A 12,884-nucleotide genomic window follows, 5' to 3' on the forward strand; every position below is an offset into this window, starting at 1 on the left:
AAAGTCAGGATTGATCCACTTGTTGGCTTGTATCCAATTTTTGGGCATTTTGCCAAGGCACCCCTGAAGAAGTCGGCACACCAGGGGGCCTGGGCACCCTGGTTGAGAGAGGCTGTCCTAAACCGTGCACGTTATAAACTTGTATTATAAGCTTACCTTTTAGGTAGCCCACGTATGGTTTCGGGAAAGGAATGAGATTGATTTTCTCATCAACACATTCAGTGTTGACAGGGGAATCCCTCCTGCCGAGCTATTGTGTTTTTCCGGTGCTGGCAGATTCCCCAGTGATTATTGCTAGTGGCTATAACAGACACTAGCAATAACCACATGTAAAATCCAGCAGGTTGTTCGATCGATCAACTTGGGTACATTCAGCCTGCCCATACATGGTTCGAACCTCTGCTAGTTCAGCAGGAACCAAACCGTTTATGGCTGGCTTTAGTTAAAAGTTGCAAAGCTTTAAGTTGGTCAAAGCTGGATCCATGTAACTATGCAATTATGATCATACCTGCAGTTCACCTTTAATTGCTTTGATGTGGTGAAGTTTTCTATGTCTGTTATGAGCAAACAACTCCTGCTAACTGTTGTTTCAGCCCAAGTTAAGCCTGGCACCAGCGATATTTAATCACTTCCTCTGTTGTGTGATTTGTGCACTGGCAGGCAGCACATGCTTGTATTTTATACAATGTTTGAACAGTCTAATGCCTTTAGTTGGCTTCACCAATAAAGGTAACGGAAAGAGAGAACAGTATTTCTGCTTTATATATAAATGAACCTGCTGAGAACCGTGGGATGGGTGAGATGCACCTAAGTGTCACTGCTTGGCTTATGTAGGAAACATTAGACACTGAATTTATAATGTAACAGCTTAGAGCTTGTTCTTTCCTCCTGTGAAGTGCTGAGACAGCTGTCTTGCATGGGTGGAGCAATGAGCAGTACAAGTCATAGGTTATTGGGGAGGCAGAACTTTATCTCACCTCTGTTCTCGTTGAGTGTGGTGCTGTGCACAATGACTGTTTACTGATGATCACTTTAACAAACTCTTGGCTGTACACGCTGTATTTGGTAAGCACTGCTTTAAGGATAGAGAACAGTGTTTTTTTTTTTTTTCTTTCTTTCTTTTAAACAGCACATATAAATGAAGATGAATTTCCTTTTTGTTGCTCATAGGGATAGACCATCTTAATTTATTGCATGTGTCAGCCTCCCATCCAACGTTCCTAACAAACTCTGATGCCTGAAGTTAAATAAGCAGTGCTGGCAAGAGTATTTGTTTGAACACACTTTGATTAAAATATGAATTGTTTTTTTTTTTCCAGGTCCCTGCCTCAAGAAGACCAAGTGGCGGAATACCCCAGCTTAACATTCACAGCTTCTCACACTGGTGTTCCTGCATTCTGATTTTTAGGACTTGAATGAGATCACCGTAAACTCTGAATGACTGTTAATTAAAAAGATGTATGGGTTCATAGAGCATGCTGATAAAGCTGCTCATTTTTGTAGATAGGTTTTTTGTTTTTTACATCTCTGTACTGTACCTGTTTTTTTTCTTGGCTGCTGTGAAACCTTTTGTATTGAAGCTGGAGGCCTTAGACGTGGCTCCTTCTTTCCTCAAGACCTCTCTGATTTTTACGTGATGGTTCCAGAGCGTGATGTTAGGCCCAGTAGTTTGTGATGTCATCCCTGACCCCACCCTGCGAGGGCAACTGCTCGACACCCAGATTTTTTGTTGGTGCCCGAGATGATGAGACAGACTTCCTGGAATCAAACATGAATCCTGACGAGGTTGATTTCTATGAAGAAGAGGAAGATGAGGATGAGGAAGATGCGGTAAGAAATGCAATCTTTTTTTATTATCTGAACATAAGAGAATTTCCAATATTGCCACTATATCCAAATTAAAAAAACATTTTGAAACCATATTCATGGACACATTGCAAACAGGAATATAGGTGATAAAGAGAACATTTAATACTAAGAATGACATATCAGGAGGCATTCTTGTTCTATCCACAGGTTACTTTGTGTTCAGTATTCTCATAAAAGTTGTTTTGTTGCCTCTCTTGTCTTTAATGGCAACTTACATAGAGCAATAGGCTGCACAACAAATGATAAGAATTGTGTATAGATTTGTACAATTAAGCAGCTGTACGGTATAGTGTCATTTTTTTGTTCTGAGGTATAGAGGTCTTTTAATATGTTCATATTTCTTGAAAATTTAAATTTTGTCTTAACTTAATTTAAAGTGGTTGTAAACCAAGATATTTGTCCCACCTTGTCTCACCCGGCGAATTGAGCCGGAAGTGGGAGCGGGTAACTGCTCCCCCCCTCCCCCCCCCAAAAAAAAAGGTGCCAAATGTGGCAGTGGAGGGGGGGAGGAGGTAGAAAAGCGGAGCTTCTACTTTAGGGTAGAACTCTGCTTTAAGCAACATCACCAGGACCTGCGTCTCAGGCTTGGCCCAGCCTATGACTCGAGCATTGCTGAGGTATATAGAATAAATGTGGGCACTTGCACCTCAAAGTATAGCATAGTACATAAGTGCAAGCTTGGCGCTGCATATGCAAAGCCTCAATCCTTGGCTCCATCAACCCAAGATATATGATATAAAGGGGTTCTTAGTTGACTCACCAGAAGTGAGAATTTTAGAAACCATGCAGCACATGTGAGCCAACTGATTTGACCATTTTTTAAGTGGTTGTAAAGGCTGAAGGTTTTTTCTATGCATGAAGGTGAAAAAAACTTCAGTATACAGCTCCCCCTCAGCTTCTACTATTACTCACCTGAGCCTGATCTCCATCCAGCGATGTGCATGAGAAGCAGAAGCTCTCCGGGTCCTCTCTCTCCTCATTGCTGTCAATCACAGCCAGTGAGGGTGGTGTGGGGGGGGGGGGGTGCCGAGCCATGCTGTGTGTGTCTCAGACACACAGAGGTGGCTCGGAGCGAGCGCTGAAGAGTGACCCCAGAGCAGGCAGCTTGCTTTGGAGGCACTCAGCTGGGAAGGGGGAGCGTCAGGCCAGGAGCACTGGCAGAGGACCCGAGAAGAGGAGGATCAGGGCTGCTCTGTACAAAATCATTGCATAGAGCAGGTAAGTATGACATGTTTGTTAGTTAAAAAAAAAATCGGAACCTTTACAATCACTTTAACCGCTTCAGTACCGGCACTTTTACCCCCTTCCTGCCAATTTTCAGCTTTCAGCGCTTTTGCACGTGAAATGGCTATTGGTCAGTCATGCAACACTGTACCCAAACTAAATTTTTATTCATATAAATAAAGCTTTCTTTTGGTGGTATTTGATCACCACTGGGCTTCTTATTTATTGCTAAATAAACAAAAAAAATCCTAAAATTTTGAAGAAAAAACTAACTTTTTTTTTCGTTTCTGTTATAAAATTTTGCAAATAAATAATTCATAAGTTTAGATCAAGATGTATTCTGCTACATTTATTTGGTGAAAATAACCCAAATCAGTATATGTTATTTAGTCTGTAGGAAAGTTAGAGTCCCCAAACTATGGTATATATCCGAAAATCGATCAATCCTGCTGTACTGACGGCCGATCTTATTTCTTCAGGCCCAAAAATGCCAGGACAGTACAGATGTCCCCCAAATGACCCTTTTTTTGGAAAGTAGACAGTCCAAGGTATTTAGTAAGAGGCATGGCAAGTTTTTTTTTTTTTTTGCTTTGTAATTTTTTGCCATATTTTTTGGAAAATGAAGAAATTAAAATTTTTTTTTAAAAATTTCACAATTTTTTTTTTTTTTTTTTTTACCTGCTGTCACCAGTTCAGTACAGCGTCATCATATAACTGGTGTGGCGGTGATCAGGGACACTGTCTGGTGACAGTACAAAATAAAAAAAATTACAAGCATTTTACTGATTGAAATCCATTCATTCAGTTTGTTTTGTTGTGATTGGCCACAGCTAATGACATGACACAGATGGGCTGTGATTGGCCCAGTCTGTACCATGCGACCACTGTGACCAATCACAGCTAACACAATTGTATACAATGGATGGCATGAAAGGAAAGCCATCCATTGTTTACAATTGTCATTTCCTGTTGTGATTGGTCATATAGGTCATATGTAATGGGCCGGTACACAGATCAGTCATCGGGTGTGTCCTGTGGACACAGTTGGTGATAGATCTCGCCACGGCCCCGTGGGCATGCGCAAGGCGGCGATCTGAGAGGGCGTCATATGACGCCCACCCAGATCGACGAAAGAGCAGTTTATTGTGGTCAGTCATGAAAATTTAAATTCATTTCTTTTACCCCTTGCTTACAGACATGCAGCCTGTCTTTTACCTAGAAAAATCCATTCCAGGTATGGTGTCTATACCATAGTTACATTGGTTTAGCTTGGACCAATGTATTTATGCGTATGCTCTCCATGTGGGATTGCTCACTTGGTATGAACACATCATGATCTCCAGCTAGTCCAATCAGAGAACATCTTGCATTCATTTAGAAAAATGAAGGTCGTTATGTGAATGGACGAGTAACCCTCCTGTGCAGCAGGGCAACTGCTCAGCACAAGACCTGGCTATCGCTGTAGTAGTGGAGACTACTACAGCGATTCTCAGCTTCCACAGGTATGGAATATGCATGTTTTACATTGATCCATGCTGGACCGATGTAACTTTGCTATAGAATCTATACCTGTAATTCAGGTTTCATGGAGATGTTTGAAACAGTGGTGAGTCACAGCAACTGAGCATCTTATCATGCAGAATGTGCACAGACCTGTGTTGTTGTGAATATTAAGGGGACCTGCCCTTTACAATGGGTGTGAAGAAGTCTGTGGTAAAATATATACTTTTTTCACCTTGTGCTAGGGGCCTTTTTTTTCTCCCATTCAACGGAGCAGGCTGAACAAAAAAAGACTGGGAAATCGCTGTACTAACACAGGCAGTGCTGGAGAAGTGATCTCTGCCACTGTGCCTTTGTGTTCTGACAGGGGACCCCCCCCCCCCTTTTCCTGACAGAATACACTGATCAGTGCTTATAGCCATTGGCTGCACCCACTGATGGAATGCTGGTTTTCCAGTATGCCCCTTCAACAAAAGCAAGTCATTAGACAGCTGTACACACTGACCTAATGTCAGTGTGTTTTTGTTGAACTGGCCGATACTGGCTGATATTCAGCCTGTGTGTACCCAGCTATAGACACTACACTGAGAAAACGATTACTACATTTATTAACATGATTGTATTTTTGTGAACCAGTTATGCCTTAAAACAACCATGGGCATAATTCATAATTCTAGGTAATTAAAACTGGACATATGATAACAATTCATAAGCACATTACCTTAAAAGAGAAGTATGGGGTTTGTTTTGTTTCCCCAAATTATACTTGCCTACTGTAGGTGGATGCAGCATCAGTCCCATGCCAGGGTGAGAACTCGGCAATCACATGATCGCCGAACGCTGAGTTCTCACAGCCGCTGTGAGCAGAGAGCGGTGACTGTCAGTCACTGCTGCCTGCTCTGCACCCAACCCCTTGCCCCTCCCCCTCCCCCCCGCTTACTGGAACGCTTGGCGGTGGAGGGAGCAGCTGGCTCAGGCTCTCGGCAACTCACTGAGAGGCTGAGACAGGTGGCATTCGATACTCTGAGGTGGATCCCGATGGGATCTTTCCCCATCCTGGACCGGCTGAGTGATGACAGCGGGCTTTAGCCTGCTGTCAACTGAAAACAGGTCACAGGAGTGCAGAACAAACTGCACTTCTGTGATCCACAGGAGAAGTACAGCCAAAATAGCTTTGGCTGTACTTCTCTTTTAAGGTTTGAGGTCATTATATGTTTGAGGCCATTATAAATTTTATGTTTTGAATTTTGAAGACTTGTGGTTTTTTAATTTTAAAATGAATCTGCCGTCAAACCATGTTATTTTTTTTATTTTGGATAGTATGGGGAAGGATTAGAATTGCTGTCAGTTTTATTTGCAGTCAAAGGTTCAGTTGCAGAGGCTCCTTTACTTCTTGTGTGGTCCCAAGGACAGGAAGTGAGGGCAAATCTCTCTAGCCACAATAGAAACAGAATTGAAAATTATTTTTTAAGTTAAAAAAGAATTTTGGGTTTTCAAAAAAAAAAAAAAACCCTTTCATACTCACCTACGTGGATGGAGCATTGGTCTGATGCTGCATCTTTTCCCTGACGCCTCTAGACTAAGAACTGAGTGATCAAAAACCACTGATCACTCAGTTCTCAGTCTTCAGTGGGGAGGGAGTGGTGAATATCAGTCAATGGCTCTCTGATCTGCCCCTCCAGCACTCACTGGAGCTCCAGGCTGTGGAGATGGAGGGAACTGCTGGATCAGGCTCTCAGCAGCTTGCTGAGAGACTAAGCCAGCTGCAGGTCCAGGGATCTGGGTGGATCCCAACTTTAAAGTCAGGATCTTTCCAAAGCTTGGACCTGCCAAGTACCATCAGCAGGCTTAAACAGGTCACAGGAGGTAGAATGAAGTACACTCCTGTGATCCATAGGAAACGTATAGCCAAAAGATCTTTGGCATTTTTTTTTCTTTTGGTTTGTTTACTTTTTTAAATACATTTTTAGTCTGTCTCCTACCCCCCACCGCCTTTCTGGACTAGGTGAGAACGATGTGTTCTAGCTCCTGCAGCTTCCTGGGATATTCCAACGAAAATCCCAAGAGACTGCAGGATCAGGGACATTCAGCAGCCAGTGGGCTGATCTTGTGAGGCCCAGGCTGCAGTGCCCGGAAGGGACCGCTGGCTCCATGATGATGTCGTCCAAAAAGATGGCAGCAGATCTGCAGACCACAGAAGTCTCTGGATTCCCTGAGCAGTTGAATATGTTTTTGGTGAGAACCCAGCATACAGCATAATAGGTAAGAGAGGATAGTGAAAAAAAAATATGGAGGAGATGGTGAAGTACCTCTTGAAGTAGGGAAATGCTAAAACCTCTGTCAACTTTTTCATTGTTGGCTACTTTCCTGTTGCAAATTTTTTCCTCACTTCCTGCCTGGTAATAGGGTGTTTCCAAAACTGAAAGTTAGGGGAAATCTCTCTAAGGGAGCCCTGGATAGGTGTTCTAACCTTTCCCCATTCTATACAAAACTAAAGAAGAATGTTTTGGGTGTAGATGCACTTTAAGGTTTTTATATATACTACCACTTTATAAATGTAATCTAGCAGGTCGATTGCCTTCATCTAGAAGAATCCTTAGAATTTAGATGTGGAATACAGTGTGTTGGTTTCACTGGCATGTTAGATAACAAACAGATGGATTAAGCAGAAATATTGGACTCTGGCCTCTGGTTTACCATTTCAAAGGAGAACAAGACTAGTGTTGACAGATTAAATTGTTAGCAATGTGCCAGTCTAGGGATTTTCTACTAGAGAGCTGCTTGAGGTGACTGCTTGAGAGTTACATTCATGCACCATAGCTCAAGACTTCCCAGGGCTTTTAAAGACACTTGGCACTTTTTTTTTTTTTTATTATAAGAGATGTTACACTCATTTGCTTCCACACTGGCTAATAGACGATTCCTTCAAGATAAAATGGATTTGTCATTACAGGTAAAGTTTACACATTACAGGTGTATGGAGCGGAGCTGTCACGTGGATTGTCTGTGTACAGCATTACAATTGCGAAAGTCTGATTACTGTGTTATAATTGTATACACACGTTCTAATTAATTTTAAACTAGGGATAAACACTGATATTCATGCATGATCAGGCTTACACACAACAGCCAAGCAAGCATGTTTATGTAGTGTGCAGACACACTGGGCTGCCTTATATTTGAGGAACCATATTTATAAGATTGGTTGACCCTGGGTTGTCTGTATCGATCAGGTGTGTCCCATCCATGTAATCGGATGTTCCGAACTGACGTGTTTGTCTGGATTAGGTTCTAACCATCTTACATCTCTGGAAACCTCCTACTGCTGTCATTTACTATTGCTTTATATTACTGCTGAGTCAGACGTGACATGCTTACTCATCATAGCACTCTAACATACTTCACCACAGAAACGTTTAATTTGTCTTGTTGACTTCCCAATGCTGTAGTCACTTACTTGACAAGACATACACTGGCATAGGAGCCTTCCCTTTATCCCGTAAGCCTAGTACACACTATGAGAAAATTGGACAACTGATGGTCCAATTTTCCATGAAGGTGCATATCATGATGAAACTGAGAATATTAAGTTGTATGAGAATTCTCAAATGACAAAGGCAAACGTAACTACTTTCTAGCATAGCGTGAATGTACAATATATATATGTTAAGCGCTGCATAAACTAACATCCCTATATAAGTACCTGAAGTTAAATAAATAAGTAGCCTGATTATAATCACAGACACAAATATGCTGCTGTTCGCTGCTTGTAGCTCTTTATTGATCCAGAATATGAAAGTTCTTGTGTACGATTTTTTATTTTCGTTGCCCTCTTTTTCCGGGTCGTTCTTCGTTTCCAAGCACACACGGTAGTTGCTATTTTCTATTCGATTACTGAACACATTGAACAAAAATTGGATGTTTTTTTTTTTTTGTAATGAATGAGAAATTTTCTATATTCCACATTCGATTTTTTTTTTGTGTCCAAAAATTTGGAACCAGCTGTCGAAAGCACTATACTAACGAACAGATTATTGACCAATCTTTCCATTTGTGGAAGTTTTCGACACTTATCATGTGTGCAGACCATTAGACTTTTATATAGCATCCAATAAAATGTGGATATAAAAGTCTAAACATGGATACAACTATTTGTACTTACTGGTTAAATAAAGTCCAATAACCACATCACCTCTGTCATTTAATTAAACAGATTAATAGTGAGGCTATCTAAGATTTGACAGTTTGCTCATTTAAATCAGTGTATATATCCTACATTGTTGTGTATACAATGGAACAAAAAACAAATGTTCGCCATCTGGAAGGTTATTAAAGCTGAACTTAGGCACAAGTATAAAGCGTTCTACATACACGGTCTCCTTTCATAGGTTGAAAAGAGTCCATCTAGTTCAGTCAATAGAAAAACAAAATAGAAAACCTCCATACACAATCCTATACCCAAAGTTTATTCAGAGGAAGACAAAAAAACAAAGCATGATCCAATTTTTTCCAGCATTGTGAAAAGAATTGTTTCCTGATCCCCCAAGAGGCAATCTGATATTCCCTGGATGCACTACCCCTGGTGTTGTTACCTATAAATGTTAGTATCCAGTTAGATTTTGCATATTTAGGAATACATCCAGCTATGTTTTTAAAACAATCTATTGACCTGGCCAGAACTAGTTCTTGAGGGACTCCACATGTTAGCATCTCTTAGGCTTCTTTCACATTGATCAGTGGCAAAAACACGTCAAAAATGCATTTTTTTACGTATTTTCACTGCGTTTGCAGTGTATTTTTTACAGGACATGTCACTCAAAAATCACACCAGAAATGCTTGTTTTAATTATTAATGTAGACCTTGTGGGAAGTCACTTGTCAGTAACGTACAACCTTTCATTTCTTCTTGTAGGATCTTTGCTCTTATATCCTACACAAAATAAATGTAACTGCATTTGCGGGTCCCTTTTATTTCTGTAATTGTGGGAATATGTTGGACATTGTTTATATGCTTTGTTGCCAGAGGATTTGTTGGGAAGAGATTCTTTGCAGTGTGCAGGGGTGAACGCTGTTCAACTGACCCCAGGAGTCCAATGTTGACGAATGGCCTCAGCCGCCGTTCTGGCCACGCCTTCTGATGTTTCACCCTGCCCACTAGGGCTTGGTCACAGAGGTCCTCTATGACCGAGCCCTGGTGGGCGGGGCAAAATGTGTCAGAGGGCATGACCAGAACAGCAGCTGAGGCCATTCCTCAACCTTGGACTCCTGAGGTCAGTTGAGCAGCGTCCATCCCTCCACTTGTTTTGGCTGACACTGGAATCGCTCGGTCTCATGCTCCCCTCTTTTCACTTTCTGGTGGGGTGACTCTTTTCCTTCCATCCATAGCTTGGAGCTGCACCAAAAGGTATTCTTTGCATTGTGTTCTAGTTCAGCATGAGGCTTGCATACTTGGCTCTATACATATCTACATAGACGGCTGCAACAACGAAAAGCTGTAGGGGTTTTTAAGATAAAAATATTTTTAATGAAGCCTTGAGACCTTGTCTTTGTGTTCACAGAAAATAGGTTTAAACAATAATGGATCATGGCAATTGTTGTTATTACTATAACAATACAACAAGAGTACATTTGATACAATTTTAAATGTTTTCAGTGACAGTTTTACATACAACAAGGGATACTGGCACATGTCAAAAGCAGCTTGCAGAACAATAGGAGTAGGAAAATAAAGCCGGGAAAACACAGTGGGTCCACGGGATACTGACTGCATAGATGGGGGAATTGAGTAGTTTTCTTTTCTTTCCTGCAACCCGTGGTTGCAGGAAAGAAAATCACTTCATCTATGGCCAGTTTAAGGCACGATATTTTGATTGTCCGACCAAGATCATTAATGACACACAATCATATCTGTGAAGTGCTTTTTTATCTTCCAGCATTGTATGTACGTATCTTTGTTTGGGTTGATTCTTGTTGTTAACTTTTTAAAGAGGTTAGATTTTTCTTTTATGATAACCCTTTATAATGGAAATAAAAAAAATTATTTTTTTAATCTAGCCTCCTGAACGTCAGATTGTGGTGGGAATTTGTGCCATGACCAAAAAGTCCAAGTCCAAGCCAATGACCCAAATCTTGGAGCGCCTGTGCAAGTTTGAGTACATCACTGTAGTGATTATGTCCGAAGATATCATTCTGAATGAACCTGTGGAGAATTGGCCCATATGTGACTGTCTGATCTCTTTTCATTCTAAAGGTAGCAATCTAATGCCCTTGTCTCCTAACAGCTGATGTCATGTTGTCACTGAACCTGACAACGAATTCAATGCAACTTCAAAGATAAACCATCCTTTTCAATAATTAAATGCTTTCTTCCTGCTCATTAGTTTAATGAATGAAATGTTAATGAGAAATTTCTAGCAACAGCGTTTACAATACCCTATTACATATTAAATTGTGGCAATTTTTGGGCTCTTACAGTTTATTTGGGCAAAATATATTGAATTTAGTAGGTAGTAAAAAGTGTATCAGATTGTTTAATGTATTTGTAAGCCCTCACTTTGTAAAACAACCCATTCAGTTTAAAATAGGAATAGAACATTTGTGTATAGATATATAAAACAATTTTATAAATACCTTTATCCCCCCTGTTTTAGAAGTGATCACATATCCTCTGTTCTCAGCTGCTTAAGAGCTATACTATTTGTTTGGGCATATTGATGTCTTCTTACCCATCTCTCAAAGTTCATGTTTGTTATAAAGCATAGGAGTGACAGGCCCAGATGTAATGCACAGGATAAACTTGCTGTCTCTGCTGCTCTTGAGAGTTAGGAATCACGAGAGAATGCAGATTATGCAGGACGTTTTTCTGAAATGGTTTTTCTCTGCTTTAACTTGACAGCAGTGTGCACAGCAAATATATCAATGCATAAGAAGTTTGTGCTCTCTTTAGTGAAATATCGCATTAAGAGTCCCAGGTTTTAACCTGACTCCCACGTGTACACAGTTTTATTTAAATTCTAAGACCAATTGCGCAAGCATAGCATTTCATTATAAGTAACTCCCCAGGAACCCCATATATAAATAATGGTTATTAGAGTTTATTGTTTACATTTCATGTTGAAAAGATCAAAAAAGTATACTGCGTTATAGCTTACCATCTCAAGAACATATTTGTCATGTGATATGTATTTTTATGCACAGATTTATCTCCCTTTCTCTTCTGATTTGATGCTTTCTAGGATTTCCACTTGATAAAGCTGTTGCTTACTCAAAACTGCGTAACCCATTTCTCATCAATGACTTGGATATGCAGTATTACATCCAAGACAGGTAAAATATATTTTGTGCCATTAACAGGTCAGCATATTTTGTACTGTGTTTAACCACTTAAGCTCTGGGAGATTTTACCCCCTTCATGACCAGGCCATCTTTTGCTCTACGGCACTGCGCTACTTTAACGGACAATTCCACGGTCATGCAATGTTGTACCCAAATAACATTTGAAATACTTTTTTTCCCCACAAACAGAGCTTTCTTTTGGTGGTATTTGATCACCACTGGGTTTTTTTATATTGTAAAAAAGACTGTACATTTTGAAAGAAAAAAAAACAACAACAATATTGTTTACAAATTTCTCTATATATTTAGGCCAAAATGTATTCTACTACATATTTTTGGTAAAAAATATCCCAGTAAGTGTATATTTGCGTTTGTGTGAAAGTTATAGCATCTACAAACTGTGGGATATATACTGGAATTTTTAGTATTTATATACTAGTAATGGCAGTGATCAGCAATTTATAGCGGGACTGTAATAGTGCGGCGGGCAAGGTGGGAACTGACTAAATTACACTTGCATCTCCAGTGACCCTTATACAGTGATCAGTGCTAATAATATACACTGTCACTGTGTTTAATGACACTGGCTAGGAAGGGGTTGGCATCTAGGGCCAATCAAGGGGTTGTGTGGCTATCAAATGTTAATGTGTTTACTGTGTGCTGCTTTGTGCTACAGATCAATTTTTTTTCTGTTCCCTATCTAGTAGGGAAAAGAAACAAAGTGATCGCTCCCTCTGTATAGAGCCCTATGTTGTTTACCAACACGGAGCTCTAGGCTGTGATTTGACACAGCAGATCCTGGTCATGAATCACAGGCAGTGACTTCTTACCAGTACGTCGCTGTCCCTGTATATGCGGCCCTGCTGCAGTAAAAATACTGTGGGGGGTCGGCAAGTAGTTAAAGAAGAATTCCATACATAGTTTATTTTTACATAGTTACATTGGCCCGGCTTGAG

General features: G+C 40.4%; 1 protein-coding gene across 28 annotated transcripts in view; it reads left to right on the forward strand.

Annotated features, from left to right (window-relative positions):
• The window catches only part of PPIP5K1 (diphosphoinositol pentakisphosphate kinase 1), a 239,393-nt gene that overhangs the window by 28,479 nt on the left and 198,030 nt on the right, over window positions 1-12,884 (forward strand). For all 28 annotated transcript variants that reach the window (XM_089676362.1, XM_089676369.1, XM_089676373.1 and 25 more), the window contains exons 2-4: window positions 1,320-1,830; window positions 10,648-10,843; window positions 11,829-11,919. In XM_089676362.1, the coding sequence (XP_089532488.1) occupies window positions 1,675-1,830; window positions 10,648-10,843; window positions 11,829-11,919 (443 nt within the window). In that variant the 5' untranslated portion in view covers window positions 1,320-1,674. The remainder of the gene's footprint in view (window positions 1-1,319; window positions 1,831-10,647; window positions 10,844-11,828; window positions 11,920-12,884) is intronic.

This window comes from Staurois parvus, unplaced genomic scaffold (assembly GCF_062004578.1).
Source record: "Staurois parvus isolate SC_StPar_1 unplaced genomic scaffold, SC_StPar_1.0 ptg000168l, whole genome shotgun sequence".
In the NCBI taxonomy this organism is placed as follows: domain Eukaryota; kingdom Metazoa; phylum Chordata; class Amphibia; order Anura; family Ranidae; genus Staurois; species Staurois parvus.